At 44.8% G+C, this 20,723-nt stretch overlaps 1 protein-coding gene across 9 annotated transcripts in view; it reads right to left on the bottom strand.

Annotated features, from left to right (window-relative positions):
* Positions 1 to 19,345, bottom strand: part of LOC117430611 (unconventional myosin-XVIIIa-like) — an 84,527-nt gene extending 65,182 nt beyond the window's left edge. For 8 of the 9 annotated variants that reach the window (XM_059001248.1, XM_059001246.1, XM_059001247.1 and 5 more), the window contains exons 1-2: positions 19,187 to 19,307; positions 15,578 to 16,739 (exon numbers count right to left, since the gene is read on the bottom strand). In XM_059001248.1, coding sequence (XP_058857231.1) covers positions 15,578 to 16,606 — 1,029 coding nt within the window. In that variant the 5' untranslated portion in view covers positions 16,607 to 16,739; positions 19,187 to 19,307. Of the gene's footprint in view, positions 1 to 15,577; positions 16,740 to 19,186 lie in introns of all 9 variants that reach the window. The other variant, XM_059001249.1, reaches the window with a different exon arrangement.
* Between the last annotated feature and the right edge of the window lie 1,378 nt (positions 19,346 to 20,723).

The raw sequence follows: 20,723 nt of genomic DNA on the forward strand, positions 1-20,723 counted from the left end.
CAGATACGTCCTAATGTCAATCTGATCACTGCGACACAGCAGAGACCACAGGTTAACAGTCACACACCCAATTCCTCAAAGTGTTGTGTCAGAAACGTGGAGAGAGAGAGAATGAAAGAGGGAGAGGGAGAGGAAGAGAGGGAGAGGAAAGGAGAGAGAGAGGGAGAGGGAGAGGGAAGGAGAGAGTGTTTAATAAAAAAAAAACATTTAAAAAGCCAACAAATGAAGCAAAGCGAGAGAGTTTCATATGAAAAGTGAGCAATGTGTAATAGGATCCCGAGTCACAAGACATTCACCCTGGGCATCCAAATTCATCCAACCTCTAGCTCAGGAGCTGTGCTTGATCCTATGCAGTACACTGAACTACACGAGCGTTCTCTTTCAACCCGTTATGATGCACAAAATGGGATTGACCCCTTTAGTGCTGGAAATATACTCGGTATAAGTTAGTGAGCATAACCCCTAGGATGTATGTGTGTATATAACAAACAGACAGGCTGTCAGCTACATAGCCATCACTGCACTCCGGTACTGTGGAGTTTGCCACTGTAACCTTACAGCCCAAGAGTGGAGCCCCAAGTGTTGAAACCAGCAGGGTTCACTTTCACTGTACATCTGCTACACTGACCTGCCAAAACAAATTAAACACAACGCAGGCTGCGCTGATCACCAGAAAACAAGCAAGCCAGCGAGGCAGCCTCACGTTCACATTGATAAATATTACTAAGTCTCAAGCATAATGACAGGTCTGCATGCCAAATACTGAGATTGCTGTTTTCCCTGCCCTACTTGACCAACTACGCAAGCTCGTGATAAGAGACTGAGAGACAGCGTTGCACATTCGGTGTTGTGTATTAAGAATCTGGACATTCCCAACACATTTTTGCATGCCTGGTTAAGGCCAGGAATAACATGCATTAGGTGCAATTTTTCATCAATGCTATAACTACTGTATGTGTACATTACAGCTGGGCTGCTGTTTACTGTACATGATAACATTAAAAGACCAGTTATTCCAGGCTTTCAGCCTACCTGCACTAGTCAGTGCTAATCTGAGTCTTCATCTTCCCCCTTGATCATTGCTTAGATTGATTGACCCCCTACTGCTCACTCCTCTATATACAGGCCTGTCGGGCTTAACCCTTTACGCTCCGAGGTTTTACCTGGCCTGTCAGTAGCACATCAGCAGAGAAGCATTTCTTCTTGACAGGCTCCTTCTGAAATGCATTTTGCTCAAAGCACAAGAATGGAATGTTATCTCATTTGCAGAACTCTCTCGTGTCATGTGAGATTGCATCCTCCAGTCACGTCAACATGCAACTGTTTTTTTTTGGTTTTTTTTCAGTGAATGATGAAAGATAAAAACATCAGCATTATCCCAGGGCTAAACTAACAGGCTAAACAGAAACTACTGAAAGCACCAGCATGGCTCACATCCGTGCATCAGTCCACTGCAGCGCCCTCTCACTCTGTGCGATGACATCTTTCTGCTGTGACAGGAAATGCAGTGATTGAAATAACTCTAATCTGGTCATTTCAACCATTTCAACCATTTTCTTATTACTGTAGTACTGAAACACTCATTTAGCTCCAGTCCTGAAAATCTGACGGTTTGAGAGAAAAAACAGATTGCTCCTGTAAATTTGTGCTAAATCTTAAAGTTAATTAAACCAGGAAAAAATGAAGGCACACTACTGTACACAGTGCCTGGATGTACTGTACTTGTAACAATTGCCTTTTGTGTAGAAAAAAAACAAGACAAAAGAAGGACTTTCAGAGTGCCGTCACACAGAAGTGGATTATAATTTATATTCAGTGTTACTGAGAAGTACCGCAAACCTACAGGGCCACAAAAGCCCTGAAAAGAAACCAAGCATTCTAGCAGTTTACCTCCTGCATCACCCTACCTCTCCCTCTGCCTCACTCAACCCTACCTAAACCAGGTCCTTACCAGTGGCAACTGATTGCACATGGCCAGGGATTTTAATGCTGATCGCAGAGGGATGCAGTCATGTCTCAATAGCGGAGTGGTTTTTCAATATCCTAATCCTTAGTCAGAGCAGCATCCTTTCTGGCAAGGACGCACTGTCCACCCACGCTCTGTACTGGCAGTGCAGTGCAGGTAGCAACCTGCACCTTAAAACACGCAGCCAATCAAAATCAATGAGGAAATCCTTTAAAGGTGAATGACGCACCAATGCACAGGTCTGCTTCCACACCAGCAAGTTTAGAAACTGCTTAAGAAATACATTCCATCAAATGCAAGTGAATCTGATATACTCAGGGATGGAAATAAGACTCCTATTGCATAGCAGTTTCACCCATTCTAGGTTTTACTACGAGCTTGCTTAGTTACAGATACAAGCTCATGTGTGTTGTCTTAGACTCACAGTGCAACCAGGAATGGATCAAACTGCTATGCAACAGGAGTCTTATTTCCATCCCTGTATACTGCAGCAGCTCAGACAGCACTGGATTCAGAGTTTATTAAAATAAATTTGCCACATTGATTCTCAAAGTGAACTTAATTTTTTTTTTAATAATATTAAGGTAGGGAACCAAACCTATACATTAATTTCTGTGCAGCAGCAGCAGCAGCACTGAGAAGGGAATGTGCTGTACTGAATGCAAAGCCAACTGCTCCTTACATTCCAACATTCCTGCAAAAAAAAAAAGAATCTTACAACATTCCAAGCTTTTTTTTTTTTTTTGGTGTAACCTCAGAGCGACACTGTTGGTAAAGCAAATTCTTTCCTCCTCCCTTATGGCCTCCCCGCTTGTAAACAGTTTCCAGTTCATTAGAAAATCCACACACTTCTACTCCATGTCTCTTCTACCTTTCACAGAGGAAAAAACACATACAGCCATGGCTGAGAGGCTTTCCAAGCTGCACAGAACGGATCGTCTGTTGCCTGGCTGTGGACTGGCAGCCGCCTCGCAAGCAGCTGGTTGTTGAGGGGTTAATGTAGAAGCAGTTCTGCACAAGCCAGGGCTCTCATATTACACAACTTTATACAACATGCAGTCTAGGGCTTTGCTGGGCATTTTTCAACTGGTCAGCTCTTTCCAGCAGTTTCAACACAAGTGAGAGAGAGAGAGAGAGAGAGAGAGAGAGAGAGAGAGAGAGAGAGAGAGAGAGAGAGAGGCCCCTCATACTCCCAGACTTCAAATCAAGGTGCTTACCACAGCAGGTACAGTGAAGCAGATTATCAGTTTACCCAGCTTTAATCAACAGTAGGTTAGGAGTCTATAAACTTCAAGGCAGCACCATGGGTTGTGGGCCACATTTGTTCTAGTCCTGTAGTCCAGGGATGGAAGCAAGACTCACATTGCATTGCAGCTTGAGCCACTCCAGGTTTTACTAGGAGCTGAAACGGAGAAGTAGAGACTTGAGCTTAAACCAGGGCTTGTATCTCAGAGAAGCAAATTAAGATCCCAGTAAAACCTGGAATGGATCATACTGCTATGAAATGAGAGTGACTGGGCTTCATGAAAACCTCTAGCTCATTTTAGCAAAACAGCAGACAGACCTCCACTGTGATGCTGTTAGCGAGCCGCAGCGTATGGTGCAAGACGTACTTTTGAAATAACTGATAAAGACACTTGAAGCGAATCCTTGGGGCAGGCTAAAGAAAATAAACAGCCAGAGCGCAGAGTTAATGGCTTCTGCAGCAAGGCTTGGAGACGTACTGGGGGGCGGGGGGGGGGGGGGGGGGGGGCATTCCCAGCTAAGTGTTTAAACACTGGGCTTCATTTCCTGTTTTTATTATTAGGCTCACAGCCAAAGCACATCTATAAAAAGAAACAAAAACATGACTCTGAAGCAGAGAGGCCAACCATCTCCCTGCACATCTGCATCATCATCATCATCATCATCATCACGTAAAGACACTGCCCATGGGGAACCTATTGGAGATGCTTCAGTTGAATTCCGTTATGATATAAAACGGGGGGGCGATTTTAATGAACTAAAAGGTGTCAGGCAGCATAAATACTGTGGAAGCACATCATTAAAATAGCAGCCTGCATACTTTCACTAAAGGGCTGCACACCGGGTTCGAGGTGTTTGATAAACTGGTCCTTTACTTTTACAATGATATCCCGCACTGCAGTTCCAGTTTCAATGGGCATCAGTACAGATGATAACTCACCAGCTCATACACTTTCATTCTCTTCTTACCCGCTGCTGTTTCTCTTTAAAAACTCAAGAAAATAAATGGCTGTGCTTTTGTTATGCTGTTCCGAGGAGAGGATTGGAACCTCTTTAGAAGAGTCCCACCCAAAGCTGCAGTCCATGGTTTTAATATTTGCTATGGATGTTAAACATATACCTGTACTAGTACACACAGGCAGGACACAACAGTTGGATTGAATACACTGGTCCCAGCACTGTGCACAGGCTTTGGGCCACCACGGCACTGATTGAACATGGAAGCTAGTAATGGCAGTGCTGTCTCCATTGCCCACGTGTGGATAACTATCACACGTGTGACAAAACACAATGGAATTTCAACACTTCATGTGTAGGAGGCGCTGTGCGGGTGGGGTGGGGAGTTTAAATGGATGTGGGCTGCCAGCCTCCATTCAAGAAAGAATGAATTCCCCTCTGTCAAAATATACAGCACTTCCTCGAAACAAACAACGTGAGCAAAGTAATGCAAACCACCTGTATGTACGGAGCGAGGCCGGCCCCTTTGAATCAACAGGAATTTAAAGAATCCTGGGAAAAAATGGCTGGAAAACTCGGTCCACATCCTTCCTGTTCATCTTTGCAAGCAAACTTTTTTTTTTTTTTAATTATTTTTTCTCTTTCACTAATTGTTGCATAATGCAGTTTAGTGGAATGCTCCAGACTAAAACCAGTGAATAAAAACAGCGTGGCACAGTGTGGTGATCTCGTCTCAAGTCAGCTGGGGACACCTAAATAAAGACTAGAAATAAAGATTAAACTCAAACCCCAAATTAAACTGCCTCACCCTTTTAACACTGACTGTACATCGCTTCATTGCAACACCCAATTTGAAGCTTTTCAACACCCAATGAGTCGCTTGCCTTAAAGGCACTACAAAGCAGATTGCCATGACAGATTGATAGCTTTTACAGTTAAGCAACAAAAAACAATGTAGGGATAAGACGGCAGTTGTGTGGGGTTTTGTGACGTGCTTCTGAAACACAATTACAGGGCTAGCTTGCTTGTGCAACTAAGTCTCGTCAGTGTGCGTGTCAGGTTTTGAAACTGTCGTGTACTAATGAGCACCTTGCAGGGTAATCACCTGGTAAGAATGCTCCCAGCACAGCGGACTGCGAGGATGTGCTAAGAGATCCTGGTTTAACTCACGCTTCACTTAATATGTGAAACGCAAGATGAGCTGCCCTGATTGACAGAGACAATTTATACATCCAAGAGAATTTACGAGGAGAAAAGAGAAAAAGCTCAGACGGACCGTACAAGACTGTAATGTTGAGGAAACCTTGTACTCAAGTGACCCAGATTTCATTTGAAAAAACTGAATTAAAAAAAAAAAAAATACAATATTGGAACATAAAATGGGCTGCTGGGCTCGGGTTTCTTCCAGGGAAAAGGAAAGAAAAGAACGCTGAAGACGAAGGCAAAGTTAAAATGGGCAAAAGATTCATTATTTCGGAATAGTGTTTCCACAACGAGGCATGGCTTCCATCAGACATCGTGCTGGATTTCATTCAGGGGCAATGCTCAACATATCACTTAGCTGGAGGTCTCTGAAACGTCAGCCTCAGTTACGCTCCCTTCACAAGATTTTTGCCACCCAGTGAAAGCGGGCACCGTCTGGGACGCCCGCACTGCCAGCTGGACCCACTCCAAGGTGGCAGGAAGTCTATTTGCTGGCAGCTGCTTGACCGCACTCCATTTCAAAACACAAACTTGAAAGGAGTCAAACATTTCTTGACAGATTTATTGCTTATGGAGGAAAAAGCCATAATCTCGAAAAAGGTCTTAAAAGTTTCCATCCAAACCCGCAGCACTGTGTTCTTGTTTCATTGAAAAGCAGCTGCCGGGTTCTCCGTGCCAGCCTCCAGACCAGCAGCTGCGGGTCGTCAAACCCGCTTTGTAGCGTTTGCTGCACTCATGTACAACAGCACTGGACAGGCCACTGTAGCTGGATCTACTTTCAAAAGCTGTGTCTTTGGTCAAAACGACTCAGTTTGCAAACATAATTTATTGGGCTATTAATGGTCATGTTTATTTTGGCCTATATCCTAATACTACATAACATCATGGTATTAACCAGCTTATTCCCAAGAGCTCTGTGTAAATCCCTGAGCGTCTCTATTTCCACACTAGTGAAATTCAAGTGAATTGGATGGAAAGGGATGATCCAGTGTCTACAGGATATGTGTACAGTAACTACATAGGTCAGGGGAGGTGAGGAGAGAGGCGTCAAGGGGGTTGGTATACTGGATAATCAAAGGGGGTTAGTATACTGGATAATCAAAGGGGGTTGGTATCCTGGATAATCAAAGGGGTTGGTATACTGGATAATCAAAGGGGGTTGGTATCCTGGATAATCAAAGGGGTTGGTATCCTGGATAATCAAAGGGGTTGGTATACTGGATAATCAAAGGGGTTGGTATACTGGATAATCAAAGGGGGTTGGTATCCTGGATAATCAAAGGGGTTGGTATCCTGGATAATCAAAGGGGTTGGTAACCTGGATAATCAAAGGGGTTGGTATACTGGATAATCAAAGGGGGTTGGTATCCTGGATAATCAAAGGGGGTTGGTATCCTGGGTAATCAAAGGGGGTTGGTATACTGGATAATCAAAGGGGGTTGGTATACTGGATAATCAAAGGGGTTGGTATACTGGGTAATCAAAGGGGGTTGTTATCCTGGATAATCAAAGGGGGTTGGTATACTGGATAATCAAAGGGGTTGGTATACTGGATAATCAAAGGGGTTGGTATACTGGATAATCAAAGGGGGTTGGTATACTGGATAATCAAAGGGGTTGGTATACTGGATAATCAAAGGGGTTGGTATACTGGATAATCAAAGGGGTTGGTATCCTGGATAATCAAAGGGGGTTGGTATCCTGGATAATCAAAGGGGTCTGGCATTTTCTCACGACACGGTCTTGCAGCGTTGTTCCTCTACAGGAAGCATGTCCGTTTCCTTATCAACAGAAAGTCACTCGGGTCTCATCTTTCTCTTCTAGGTTGTTAACCCCCCCTTCCCGTTCTCCCCGAACAGCTATTTCTGTCTTTCTTAAACTGGTTTTCACTTGAAAGAAGTCTGTGGACATATCAAAGCTGTGATCTGAGCTGAGAGAGACCACGCCAGCTGTACGTCGACTTGCATCGATGTGTTTATCTAACAGGCCGCTTGAAAAACAATACCACTTCACTCAAGGGTCACTCCTACTGCAGCGACGCAAAGTCTGGGAAGCGTTTCCTGATGATGATGATGATGATGATGATGATGCACGTGCCACATGTGATAGAGAAGAAGGGTCCAGGGCAGGAGGTGTGTGCCTGAAGAAGAAGAGCTTTGCAGCTTGCACCCCACTCCCCAAACAGACATCATGTCTAAAGGAGGTCATTAATAAAAATAAGCCTATTATCATTTTAAAGAATGAATCAAAGGGCTTCCTACCAAAAATGTTTCATTGATTAGAGTAAAAAAAAATTATAAACAAGAAAGAAAGAAAGAAAGAAAGAAAGAAAGAAAGAAAGAAAGAAAGAAAGAAAGGATAGATAGTCAGGCTTGCCACGTTAGTGAGGAAGGAATGTTTACAAAAGGAAAAGTTTCTCACAGTTTGCACCCGAAGCCAAGCGGAGTCCAGCTGTGTGTGTGTGTGTGTTTTTGTTTTGCTGCGATTCTGTGTTTATGTAATTCTCGTCTTTTACTTGAGCCCTGGGTTTAACACATTGTAATCCATGCCCACGTTAATCACTGCAAGCCCTCCCTGAGCACATCCCGTGCTATACGAGCGGCCCCGGCTCCAGCCGCTACGCACCTTCGCATGTGTGAATAAAGATTCAACCTCTGAATGTCTCTCACATGAATAAGGCACTGACCCAGCAGCTCAATGACAGCACAATAGATGCAGTCAGCTTTACCAGCTGCAGCGATCTCAACTGATACAATCACTCTTACGATCGGAGTGGAAAACAGAAGAGGCTCGTCAATGAGGTTTTTATACCAGTGCTGAATTACCTCACAAGCAAGCAAATTATTAAGACAAAGAATATGGCAAAAGGCAAAACCAAAAACACATTGAAACTGAATATTTATTTTTAGGATACCTGTAAAGCTTCTGCTTACATTCACAATCACACAGTACCGTACAGAACATAAAAAACCTCGTGTCCGAGTCCAAACCAGATACGGCATGCAAATGCAATGCAGTCAAAGCACAAGGCATGTTGATAAAGACTGGCTGTTGGCTGCACAGTGTGCTGCACATGCAAATTCGAGTCAAACCTTCCTTTCACGCACACAAAGGAAAAAGTGAAAATGTTTTCTGCATGCTTTTAATCTCTGAAAAATCTTTGCTTACACCTATTACACGGCCAGGTAACTGTCCAAGGCCTTACATATAAACACAGTCAATCACATGACACTTCAATTCCCTCGTGAAATACACTCTGGTCAGTCCCTATTTTTGCAGATTCACTCACTCTCTCTCACACACACACACACACACACACACACACACACTGCTGCTCTTTGAGAACAGACTTGCTGTTTAAAATGTAGGGGTTGTTCAGATAGCACTCAGTTTAGCCCTAGGAAGTAAATCTTTTTTAAAGCTATATGGCCAATGCAGCAGCAGGGTCACGACCCTTCATTTTTTTAACACCTCATCAGCTGACGTCACCCTCTTGGCACACGGGGGCGTTGCCACTATGAGCATGCGGGTGCACAGGAGGAATACTCACCAACACCAGGCAGGATCTCACGCTGTGTGAAGCAGAGAGAGCCCTGGGGCATCCGGCCCAGGTGTGTTCAATACAGACAGAGCAGCTAGGAGCTTTACTGTGGTCTGCTGTCTTAAGATACTGCTGCTGTTAACTCAACATAATGATTACACTACTGCACGATTGCAGCATGTGTAAAGGAGTCTATGGCAATGGGTTTCCATGGTCTCTATGGTCAGATCTGAAGGTACTGTTCAGGTGCTGTAGCTGGGGTAGCTGGGGTATATTGCGGCTTAAAAAAAAACATGCGCACAGAAATAAAACACTGAACGAATAAATCTTTTCATCTCACCAAATCTTCTGAGCATTTGACGTGGCTGTATGACTCCACATGGTGGGGGGTGTAACAATGCCAGCTGGCTCGCTCACACATGTACAGAACTACTGTACACAATGATCCAGATTTTCGACTTCTGAGAAACGCAGCCATTCTGATTCACCCGGCTACTCGTAACCTAGCACAGCCACCTGCAACTGAGTCTGCAGGGAGGCGAGTCTCATTCGCACTGGTCTACTGCCACAGAGTTACTATCGTTACACAGAAGGTGCCATGCCTGCTATTCACATTCCTAGCTGGCGTGCAAAGAGTGCCTCAGCAGCAGGACAGAGATGCGTGCTCTTGCAAACTCACAGCTAGCAGTGTCGTGCAGGATTTTTGTTACGCAAATCTTTGAAATCTGATTCCCTATACAAATTCTTTCCACTTCATTTACGGATTATAAAGTGAAGTGAGAACAGGCTTTTCTGTACTGTATCGCTTTCAAAGGGGTCAAAGGGCAGAAGGCTACACAGTGAATAGTATAGCGGTGACACTGGAATGTAGGAGTCAGGTACAGTACTGACCCTTGGCAATGGCAGCATTCATCTTGTTTCGCTGCTAAAGATGCCATCCTCTGCAAACCAGCGTTGTTGAGGAATAGAAATCGCCAAAAACACCACATCCACTGTCACTTCTCATAACCACTTCAGCATCAGAAACCCAGTGTCAGGAGCTTACCGATTCTAAATAAAAAAACACAATAACTTCCTCCTGGGTTTCATTCTGAAGGCTGGCTGCGATTCAGACCTGCATTAAAACAGTCAGAGGCAGCAGCTGTTGCCAGTGCCAGGAGAGCGGAGGTTTTCAGATTCTCTCTGGATCAAAGCGTCTCTTCCTTTACGGAAACAGTAGCTGCTACCTGGCCCATTACTCTGCCTGCGCTCAAATCCTGCTAAAAGGAACTCGACACCCCGTATAAAGAAAACATGAAATGAAAAAGGAAGAAGAACAAAGCAAAGATCTGGATGGCAGATGTGCGATTATACCTTCTGCTGACAATCTGATTATACCTTCCACCGAGGATCCTCTTACTGCACTGCACTGCACTGCACTGCCACCATGTGTTTTTTTTTTTTTGTCTGGGAATAGCGTCAATGTGTTTCAATGTTACTTCACAAAGAAACTGGAAATGGAATTGGAGATTGATTTTAAAAAGGAACTGGAATTGAAAAACAGGAACTGACCACAGCCTTGGTCAGCGCGTCCCAGATGTCCGTCCCGTGTCTCAGTCTGTGAAACGGGTGCCTGCTACATAGGAGGTGTACAGCACATGTTAAAAAGCAAGACCTACAGCACCTTGATCAGGTCCCCGGACGTCATCACAGAATCCCTGCGGGTGTCTCACCCTGGTGCATAATAAATAGTTTTTTTTGTTTTTTTTTTTAAGCCGACGAGGTGAAACTCTGATTGCTTCCTGAGTGCAGCCGCCCGGTCGGTGTGCAGGTTCATGAAAGAGCCGGTTTAATCTCGGCCGCACACTTCCCAGAACAATGATAAAAAAAGGAACCGATTTGCTTCAATTCAGGGAAGTTCCGGCAGGCTGCTAAGACAATGGCATCCGGACAAGAACAACACAGACAGAAAACCTGCTGCACGTACCGTAACAACAACAAAAAAGAGTTTGAATGAAAAGGAGAGAAAGAACGAAATGTGGGGTCAATTACAACTGGAAGTGTGCAATTCGGAATTCATTGCAATACAATGTAATTGCAGCTGAACCCGGGCACGCCTGCGTAATTGGAATTCTAATTGCACCATATCATTGATCGCTTGCAGATCAATTACGCATTTATTTGTCATTTGATCGTTATTCTTGTATTTTCAATGGTGACCCCATTTGTTTGAAAAATATACTGCAGTATGTTTCTGTATTTGTACCTGTGATTATCGCTGCTTATTTAGAATAAATAGAGCAAATGTGTTCATATGTGAAGTTGTTTCTGTTACTTCTCAGTGTAATTATAACTGTAATTACTGCAACATAACTGCACCTGACAGAGAGCACGAGAGCTTCCCCTCACAGCTCTGTGAGCAAGTGCAGCTTACACCTGCCCCCAGCCCTGCCCCGAGTCCTGCCCCCAGCCGTGCCCCCAGCCCTGCCCCGAGCTCTGACCCGAGCCCTGGACCCGAGCCCTGGACCCAGTCCTGCCCCCAGCCCTGCCCCGAGCCCTGCCCCGAATCCTGCCCCCAGCCCTGCCCCCAGCCCTGCCCCGAGCCCTGCCCCCAGCCCTATCCCGAGCCCTGCCCCCAGCCCTACCCCGAGCCCTGCCCCGAGCCCTGCCCCCAGCCCTGCCCCGAGCCCTGCCCCCAGCCCTATCCCGAGCCCTGCCCCCAGCCCTACCCCGAGCCCTGCCCCGAGCCCTACCCCCAGCCCTGCCCCGAGTCCTGGCTCCCGCTCAAGCACACACCGCCAGTGCTATTGAAATGCACCACATTGCCCAGTTGTTTCGTCATTTTTTTCCTCATGCATTAAAGACCACCAGATCCATTTAACAGGTCTTCAAATCCATTTCAGTGTTTGAACCCACAGATTTTATGGGGACTGAAAAACAGCAAACCTAAGCCAGGGTTAATGCTTCGGTTCCCAATTAGCCATATCCCTGCCTGCTTTGTTTTCAGTCAGCTTGACTCAGGGAGTTTCCTGTAAGTGGAAATCTCTCCTCAGTCTTGTTCAGTAAACAATTTAATAGCAGCTTGCTGAAAGACAAAGAACACTGCTTCATTTCAAAACGCTGTCACTGCAGCATCCACGACACACGCACTGTTTCACAAACATTCGGCTCAGTTATGCAATCTAGGGCAGGAGGGCGGGGGTGGAGGGGTCCTGTCTGTAATTATTTAAAATCTCAGAAATATAACTGTAATTCGGACGGAAATTCCCACTTCTAAGAATGAAAGAAGATTAAGAATCCATATGTTTTAGATCTGTTTAAAAAAAAAAAAAAAAAGTTGCTGAGCACCAAGTTCATCAGAAATGTTGAGAACATTTCAATAAAATAGAAGCCAACCCAAATCAGAAATGATTTCCAGAACAGCTCCCATGCACTCTGAGAATGAAATAATAACGGTTCAGCCAAATGCAACAAAAGTAATCCAGATCTGCTGTGGGGGGGGGGGGGGGGCAGGAAATACAAGGTCTTTAACCCCTTCTGTGTAAAATCCTGGCAATGGATCATTTCTGTTTCCCCGATATGCAGCACACATCCCTTCACAGCACATGTGAACGTCAGCTTCAGCTGCAGTGAAATGGGCCACATAAAAACAAGACCTGGCCACACATAGGCCATAAAACTAAGAAGCAAAACCCTGACAGGAGACTTCAGAGAGTCACCTGCATCCCACATGCGGAACAGAGCCTGGGAAACGTGCTTGATGTTATCAGACAAGATGTAGATTTCACGAGATTGCAGGACAATCAAGCTGAAAACAACAACAACAACAACAACAACAACAACAGGAGGTTAAGCACAGTTAATATTAGGAATTCCTGGATTGTTTTATTTTTACATTGCCGGTGGTAATTTAGTAAGATTTTCATAACTTTTAAAAGGGTTCGTGTTTTTGCAGTAGGAATGTGGGCAGCACAGGCCCTCGTGTTGCTGAAGTTTCTATGGTGTGTAAACAGAGCAGCGAGGCCGGCGCGGACCGCGCTGATTGGACCCTGCATTGTTTTCCACATGGCAGACAATGTTTATTAAACATGCGCAAGGTTGCTACGTGTCTGTACCAGTTATAAGACAGTAAATAGCAGCAGGTCAGCGAAACGGATCAGGACGCTTTACTCCAGACCAGCGGAGGGGCAGTGGGACAGAATATGTCTCTGTATAAACGTCAGTGTCATCACAGCACAGCAGAGTGAGCTTCAAAGGCAAGCCAACCCATTACAGACACACACACAGAATGTAGTTCAGCATTCACCAGATGACTTCATACAGTACTGCTAACTGCATTCAATAAGCAACGGGCAAAGGTCAGTCATAGAGGTTTGTGTAAGGACTGCAGAACTATTTATTTTAGAAATAGCAGTCATGTTTGGATTAAATAATGCACGGAATGCAGTGCTTGGTTGCACTCCAGTTCACAAATCAACCTCTCTCTCTACCAGGCTGCAGAAGCTCAGATGACCCGACACAGCTATTGAAACCCGCTTGCCAGCCCAGGGTGAGGAATAGTGTGGATTTTACAGACATGCCACCTCCTGCGCAGCTGAGGCCGTGTACAGCACTGCTGTGCTCAGGTGACACAGTGAGGAACTCGTGTCACATGACAAGCTGCCCCCTTCTGATAAATGTCATCTGAGAGCAACTGGTGAGAAGGGAAGGGATGCTTCAACACTCAACTGGGACAGAGTTACAGTGTGAATACAGTACAGTACAAAAATCAAGGTCATGTTTCATCACTACGAAACCACACTTCACCTATCACTAGAATCACACAATACTGCAGCACTACTAGACTCCATAAGAACTTGTCTGTTTAGTTCATTTGACTGACTTGCAATTCAGCAGAGAGAAGAAAGACAGCTGCCTTCTCTCACAAAGGCAACACAATCTGCACATCAGTAGCACAGCAAGAAACATGTTTGTCAGAACATGCAAGGAGAAAAAGGAAAAAAAATGATTCCTTGAGTAGGCTGGTTAGTAATTCACCGGCACAAATAAAGCAACACACAAAAAGAGCCATGCGGTCCAGAACCAAAGACTGCCTGAAACCACAGTTTGGTTTAAACCAAGTTAAACTTAGAGATGATATAGTCAAACCTCATGTAAGACAAGTAGCCTAACTACTGTACCACGAGATAGATCTCCTGCATCACTGCACACTGATGTACTACCTTTTACTACTTCAGTTAAAGAAACCATAGAGAAGTAAAGCCTTCCTGTTTTGCCGTATTTCTACCTCATCCACTACGGTAAGTAAAACTGATCCCCACAGCACGCTGCACGCCATGTGAACGCAGGCCTGCTTCAAGTGCCGTGTTATTAGAACAATGCAGAACATGCGCCGATTCTGAGCAGTATTTACAGCATCCCATTAAAACGACACCACATTTACAGCTTTCAAAACGTACAGCAAAAGCCAAACCACTTCAACTAACTTCCCCTGCCGCTGTTCTGCAGGGACTTCAATTACATATGGAGTCCAAAAAGTTTTTAAAACAGGATATGAAGCAGAAACTAAGTGTTGCAAAAAGCATTCAAAATACTGGGAGAAAAAGAAAAGACTTAGAGGTCTTTTCTTTAAAAGGAATTTCATCTTTTCAACAGAAACCCCAACAGGACGTTGTGACCGATCCCTGAAAGGGCTTCATCTTGAAGTGTTGAACGCTACATTGAAAAAAAGGGGGTTACAACAAAAGCAATCCTCTTTGCAGTAAATGTAGAAATCAGCTTGCACTGAGGAACAAAGGCACTCGGATATGACTTCACTCCACAGTTCTGAAGCCAAAGAACAGCCTTCTATTTAACCACATTTCACGATGAGAGTCAGCATGATCAAAAAGAGCAAAACACGAATCGATCATAAAAAACTAAAATAAAAACAACAAGCATGACTGTATAAATGCATCTAACGAAAAAACTAAAAGACGCACACGAGGATGAAAGTAATACGATTCAGCGAGCACATCTCGCTAATTAAAAACACATGTCAGTTCTTTCTCTGCCACACATGCATGTGTGCACGAGGACTCTGAAGAATGCCCACTCTGCTAAGACAGCTTCCAGCAGCCTTGCAGTTTTGCTTGGAAACACATAGATAGCGCACAAGAGCAGGGGTCCTTGACTCCATCAGCATGTCTTGTGTGCGCTTGAGGTGTAGTACGGTAGATACAGAACCAACTCGAGTCAGACAAGACCTTATTAGACAAAGAAAAAGATGAGGCGAAGACACAGCAAACCAGGTGCAATGCCTGTTCAAAATGCTCCACATCATAACTGGAACAATAAATAAACAGAATAATACCCTGTGCAGTACAGTCAGTCAAAGCTGTCAATATGATGTAGCAGCTCCATTCAAAGAGACTGTGGGACCAGCCTAACACTGAGAATAGGCTCCAGGTGTGACTGTGTACAGTGTGTGCAACTCCTCACTGTCTAATGAAGTCCTGTCCACTGAACAGGGCTCCACAGAAGAGGAGACAGTGCCAGCTGTCTTTTGGATAGAGGCAGTGGTTTTTGTTTTTCTATTTTTTTTTAATGACTTTAATTATTTAGCTGACAATCCTATCAGTTTAATGACTAGGTTTTTGTTGGTGTGTAAACACAAAGCATTTCTGGGCTGGAGGGCAGGTACTTACATCGAAAGCCTCTTTGCGAAGGCCCTTGCTGTTCCTCAGCCAGCATCGACTCAGCTCACTCAGCTCCAGAATGGGCTGCACTTTCAGCCGGACGGTGTCTCCAGACTGCCGGATCATCTCCACGATCTCGTCCCGGTTCTTATTCTCCACGTTCCTGCCGTTAATCTCCACCAGCCGGTCCCCTGGCACCAGCCCCAGCGCCAAGTCTTTGGTGCCGGCTCCGGGCTCGGCGAAATGGACCACCCTGCGGTAAACCTGCCCGTCCGCCCCCTGGTCCAGCATAGTCGTCCTGCGCAGGGAGAAGCCGAAGTCGCCTGTGTTCCTCCTCTGCAGCTCCAGCTCCCGCGGCTCGGGGGGCTGGGCCGGGACCACGGCGGGCAGCCTCAGCTCCGCAGGGAAGGTTTTATCCAGCACTTCCGGGATGCGCACCCCGCTGCCGGGCGCAGTTCTGTTGGGAGGGGCGGGGGCTTGCATGAGCTGAAAACTCTGCTTCACCTCCACCTGCGGGGACGGGGCTGCGGAGTTCTGCTCCGAGGGCGTGGAGGAGGTTTCCGACGGGCTCTCGTCTTTGCTCTTCTGGGAGAAGGAGAATCGCTTGATGATCTGGCCCACCTGGGAGTTCTGCTTGGCCAGCGAGCCGAACTTGGCGGCCCGCTGGAGCACGGAGCCCCCCCGGCCCCCCACTCCTCCTTCCTGGTCGGTTTTGAGGTCGTCGCTGGAGCTGGCCGTGCTGAGCTGCCCCGAGTCCAGGATCAGGCTGCTGCGGTGGCTCACGCTGTCCGAGTCGAGGTCGGTGAGGCACAGCTCCGTGCTGCTTGCCACCTTGATGGGGATGGGGTTGGAGATCTCCATCTTGCTCCGGGAGTCCCTCTTGGAGCCTCGGTTCAGGTTGAAGAAGCCCCTCCGCAAGCTCATCTCGTCCAAGCTCTTCAGCTCCGCCGCAGACATCCTCTCCTTCTTGTCCTTCTTGTCTTTTTTGTCCTTCCTCCCGCCGTCTTTCTCTTTGTCCTTTTTCATTAGGCTGAACATCTCGGAATGTAAGAAGTCCTGTTTCACTTATTTTTTTATTTTTTTTTACAGGATGAACAATTAATTCTTGAACTTTCCTCCAGTTAGATTTTGCTAGACCAGTTTTTTTTTTTGTTTTTTTGTTTTAAGTGTCCTGAAAAGCAAAAATTCACAATATTAAGAGTTTACTATAATCAGCAAAACAGTCAAGAGCAGAGTAAAATGTAAAGCTATGTAAAAAGTTTTTAAGCTGGAGACACAGTTACTGGAAGGAAAGGCGTTTCAGTTTTAACATATCTGTTACTGACCCAGTACATTTTCCGTTATTTTTAATTGCCCCACAAAAAGCCAATTAACATGAAATTCAGCCGAGAGCATTAGGCAATCCTAGCTAGCTGCAGCACTCCAGAATTCCTTTAAACGAGGAATCACAGAGCCAAACCAAAGTCATCTCAAATATTCACAGCGCTTGAGCGCTACAGATGTGGGGCAGAACCTGCCATTCCAAAGTTACATTGCATTTTCTCTTTCTTGAAACTAGCTGGCCTGAGATACAGCAGCTTATTAGAGCATGTATTGGTCCCCTGATTCTGGTTCTAGAGTGCTGGTTCTAGAGTCCTGGTTCTAGAGTCCTGGTGCTCCCATACACAGTCCCCAGCCAGCAGCAGGAGTCTACAGCAGCCAGACAAGCAGGGCCTACACTAAACCTCATAATCAGTCTCAGTTAACGATAGGATCCTATTCTTTGACTGATAACGTCTTCAAGTCATCATCTGTACTGTACTGCTGCCCACATGCTACAGTATCTCCATGCATCCTGTACATTACGGTTTGCTCAGCAGCTAAACACAGGTGTTAAGCGTACAGGTATCAGGTATCTGGAACAGAGCCTGGTCTGAATATTTTAGCATTGACCAGCAGCGATGCAGAAGTAGGAAGCAATAACAGTCACAAAGTGGTGCAATGTGATAGCGTGGGATTGCGGAGTCGATTCTGTGAAGAGGGGGTCCCGTTCTTGATGGACTGGCTCAAGGTCCTAGAAGCAGGATCTGTGCTTACAGTTTCCAAATTCCACCACAGGTAACATTACAGTCTGAGCCAACGCCCAAAACATCTTGTATGCCGTTTAAACCTAGAGCTCCAGCCCATAATTAAAGAAACGGGCTTGTAACCAGGAGGTCCCAGGTTCAAATCCCACCTCAGCCACTGACTCATTGTGTGACCCTGAGCAAGTCACCTGACCTCCTTGTGCTCCGTCTTTCAAGTGATACGTAATTGTAAGTGACTCTGCAGCTGATGCATAGTTCACACACCCTAGTCTCTGTAAGTCGCCTTGGATAAAGGCGTCTGCTAAATAAACAAATAATAATAATAATTCATGAAAGGAAACGTTTCTACAAGCAGTTCAGACTCCCACAGCACATAGAGTGCACATTGCTAACGGAGCATCACTCAGCACTGTGAAGCGCTGCATGCTGTACTGCACACTAATTCAGAGTTCACATGGACTGGGCTCCAAAGAAGACTGGCTACCTTTCACACTGGGTGCGCAGATTCTGTGCAGAACCGGACCAATTTAGCCAATGACCTTCTAAGAATGATCTCCGTGAACGCACCCATTGGCTAAACTGGTCAGATTGTGCACATAATCTGCGCAGAATGATCTCTTTGAACGCACCCACAGAATTTACAATCCCTACAAAACTGCAGCTAGAGATAGGCCAAGAGAACACGTAACACATTCCCTGGGGCTGACCGAAAAAGCAACCGCATTTTCTGATTAGCCATACCGCCAGGAAGCTCTCACCTAACACCACATCTAGTGCATTCACAAACCACGCATAGAAACACACTGCGGCTCCTGTGTGGAATTCCGGTTATATTCGCAACCGCGCTGCCAGTTTATCATCTTCCAATCAGGGCACAGCAGCGTGAGCAGCATTTTACATTCACTTCCTGGAAACTGTGAAGCCTCTCCCTGGCAATTATTCAGGAATTCTGGAGATTTCACGTTTTTAAAAAGGAAAGAAAAAAAAAAAAAACTATCGTAATTTACATTTGAAATTTTAAAATAAATGTTTGAAAAAAAAAAGCTTTAATCTATCTCTCATTTGATATGGCATAGTCCACACTGCGTCTACCTTACTTGTATTTATTTATAATATATATATCGGTTTTGTTTAATTCCCTAAAATATTACGCGCACCAAATTAACATTAAACGATCTGTTCATTCTATTGTGTAATAATCTGCAAAGGACCGGGTCTTGTTTAAAAACACACACAGACAGACAGACAAGACAGACAGACTGTTCTTTTGCCAAACAGATTCCCATCGTAATCATAATTCTAAGACTGTAATCAGATCGAAAAAATGTCGGGTCAAACAAAGCGATCTGGAGCAGGGCACGTACGTGCGTTTTGTTCTGTGTTGCACACTTGTCCCGTACTAAACCTAGTATTATTTGCTCTCATTTTTTTTCTGTGAACACCGCCGGTGATTCTGTATCAGCATTCCTCTCTCGTTTAAAAACATCACAAACGATCACATTAGTAATCCGAACCCTGCGTTTCACTTGTAGCAGTGTAGCTGTATACTCACGTCCAGTTCCGATGTTATTAAACGCGCTTGTAATTCCAGGTCGGTGTGTGGGAGCTGTGTTAATAACAGCAGCTCCAGTGTTTTTGTGCCTGAGCCGACTCTGCAGCCGAGGAGGACTGAGAGAGAATGGGGAAAGAACGAGACGCGGGGCGCTCTAGTGCACCCTGGTGGACGCTTTGTGTAATAATGTACAGAATAAACGGAGTTCCATAATTCCACATACTGTGCTCAGCATGCGAAGTAAACCTAAGCGATCAATTGTTTTTAACTGAAGTATACCAATTTTAATTCCAGATTCACTGCACTTATTGCACTATATATATATATATATAGATAGATAGATAGATAGATAGATAGATAGATAGATAGATATGTTATTTCATCTATATATTACACTAGATTTTTATTTCTGTATTTAATACTTTTTTAACTTTTTTTCCAACCAGTTTTTCAGTTGCAATCTTCATTTTTTTTAACACATACACATTTGCAATATATATATTGTGTAGCTTTTAAACAGGGGGTGCATTAACACTTACTGCAGTATGCTATGAGACAGCTGCACTTCAATAACTAATAGTACACGTTATTACTTTACTGATGGCTGTACTTGTTTCATCTTAGAGCACTGTGGAATTGTTAACGTTGCCATTCATTGAATTGCAGGGCTAATACTGTGTAAACGTATCTCAGAAGGTCACAATATACCTCACACATGAAGAACTCCAACAATGTTTTTTTTTTAAAAAAAAAAGCCCAGGGACCAAATTTACTGCAGTAAGATGTTGCTCCAGTGAGTTTTTGGGGGTATTTGAGACACAGTGTCGCACGTTGTTACTTTCCATGCACTAGGTTCGCCCCCTTGTGGCTACAGACAGTATTGATCTGTTTAAAGTTCAGAACGCAATATACAGTACAGCATACAGCATTGTTTATTGTATTGTGAGTCTATGAGTAATATATCACATGTTGGTATTTGTTAAGTGCTGTATCTCTGATATGTGTCATGGCTATGCAACACTAACAACACGTTTAAATAAATAAATGCATTTGATTTAATGTCCCTAAAGATGACCATCACACTATTGCATTTCCATATCTGACGTTTAACAAAACAGACAAACTGGAAGTGAAACATCGTATATGTGTCTTTAAATGCGCATTCTTTGCTGTTTATCAATAGCATTTTATCCTGGAGAAAGCCAAGTCCAATATTAGCATGAAGTAAATAACAGGTCCTCTCATGTAAAAAAAAGACATCTAACTATGGTAAACTTTGATAAGGGAGGGATGGTAGAGGCAGGAGCCCTTGCAGTGTGTGAGTGTGTGATGAGGAGATAGTGATTAGTCTGGCCACTTGCAGTGCAGCCCTGCATGCCAGTCCTGTGCAAAAGAGTCTGCATTTCGCTTCCCCTCATTAACGACACTAAACCGCATCCAAGGTCGGTCTTTCATTTTATTCAAGGCTGGTGCCTTCAACCCTTAGCGCTTCCATTTCCACGTACATGCGCCATGTCAATCAAACACACACTCAATA

Source organism: Acipenser ruthenus, chromosome 26 (genome assembly GCF_902713425.1).
Source record: "Acipenser ruthenus chromosome 26, fAciRut3.2 maternal haplotype, whole genome shotgun sequence".
Classification (NCBI taxonomy): domain Eukaryota; kingdom Metazoa; phylum Chordata; class Actinopteri; order Acipenseriformes; family Acipenseridae; genus Acipenser; species Acipenser ruthenus.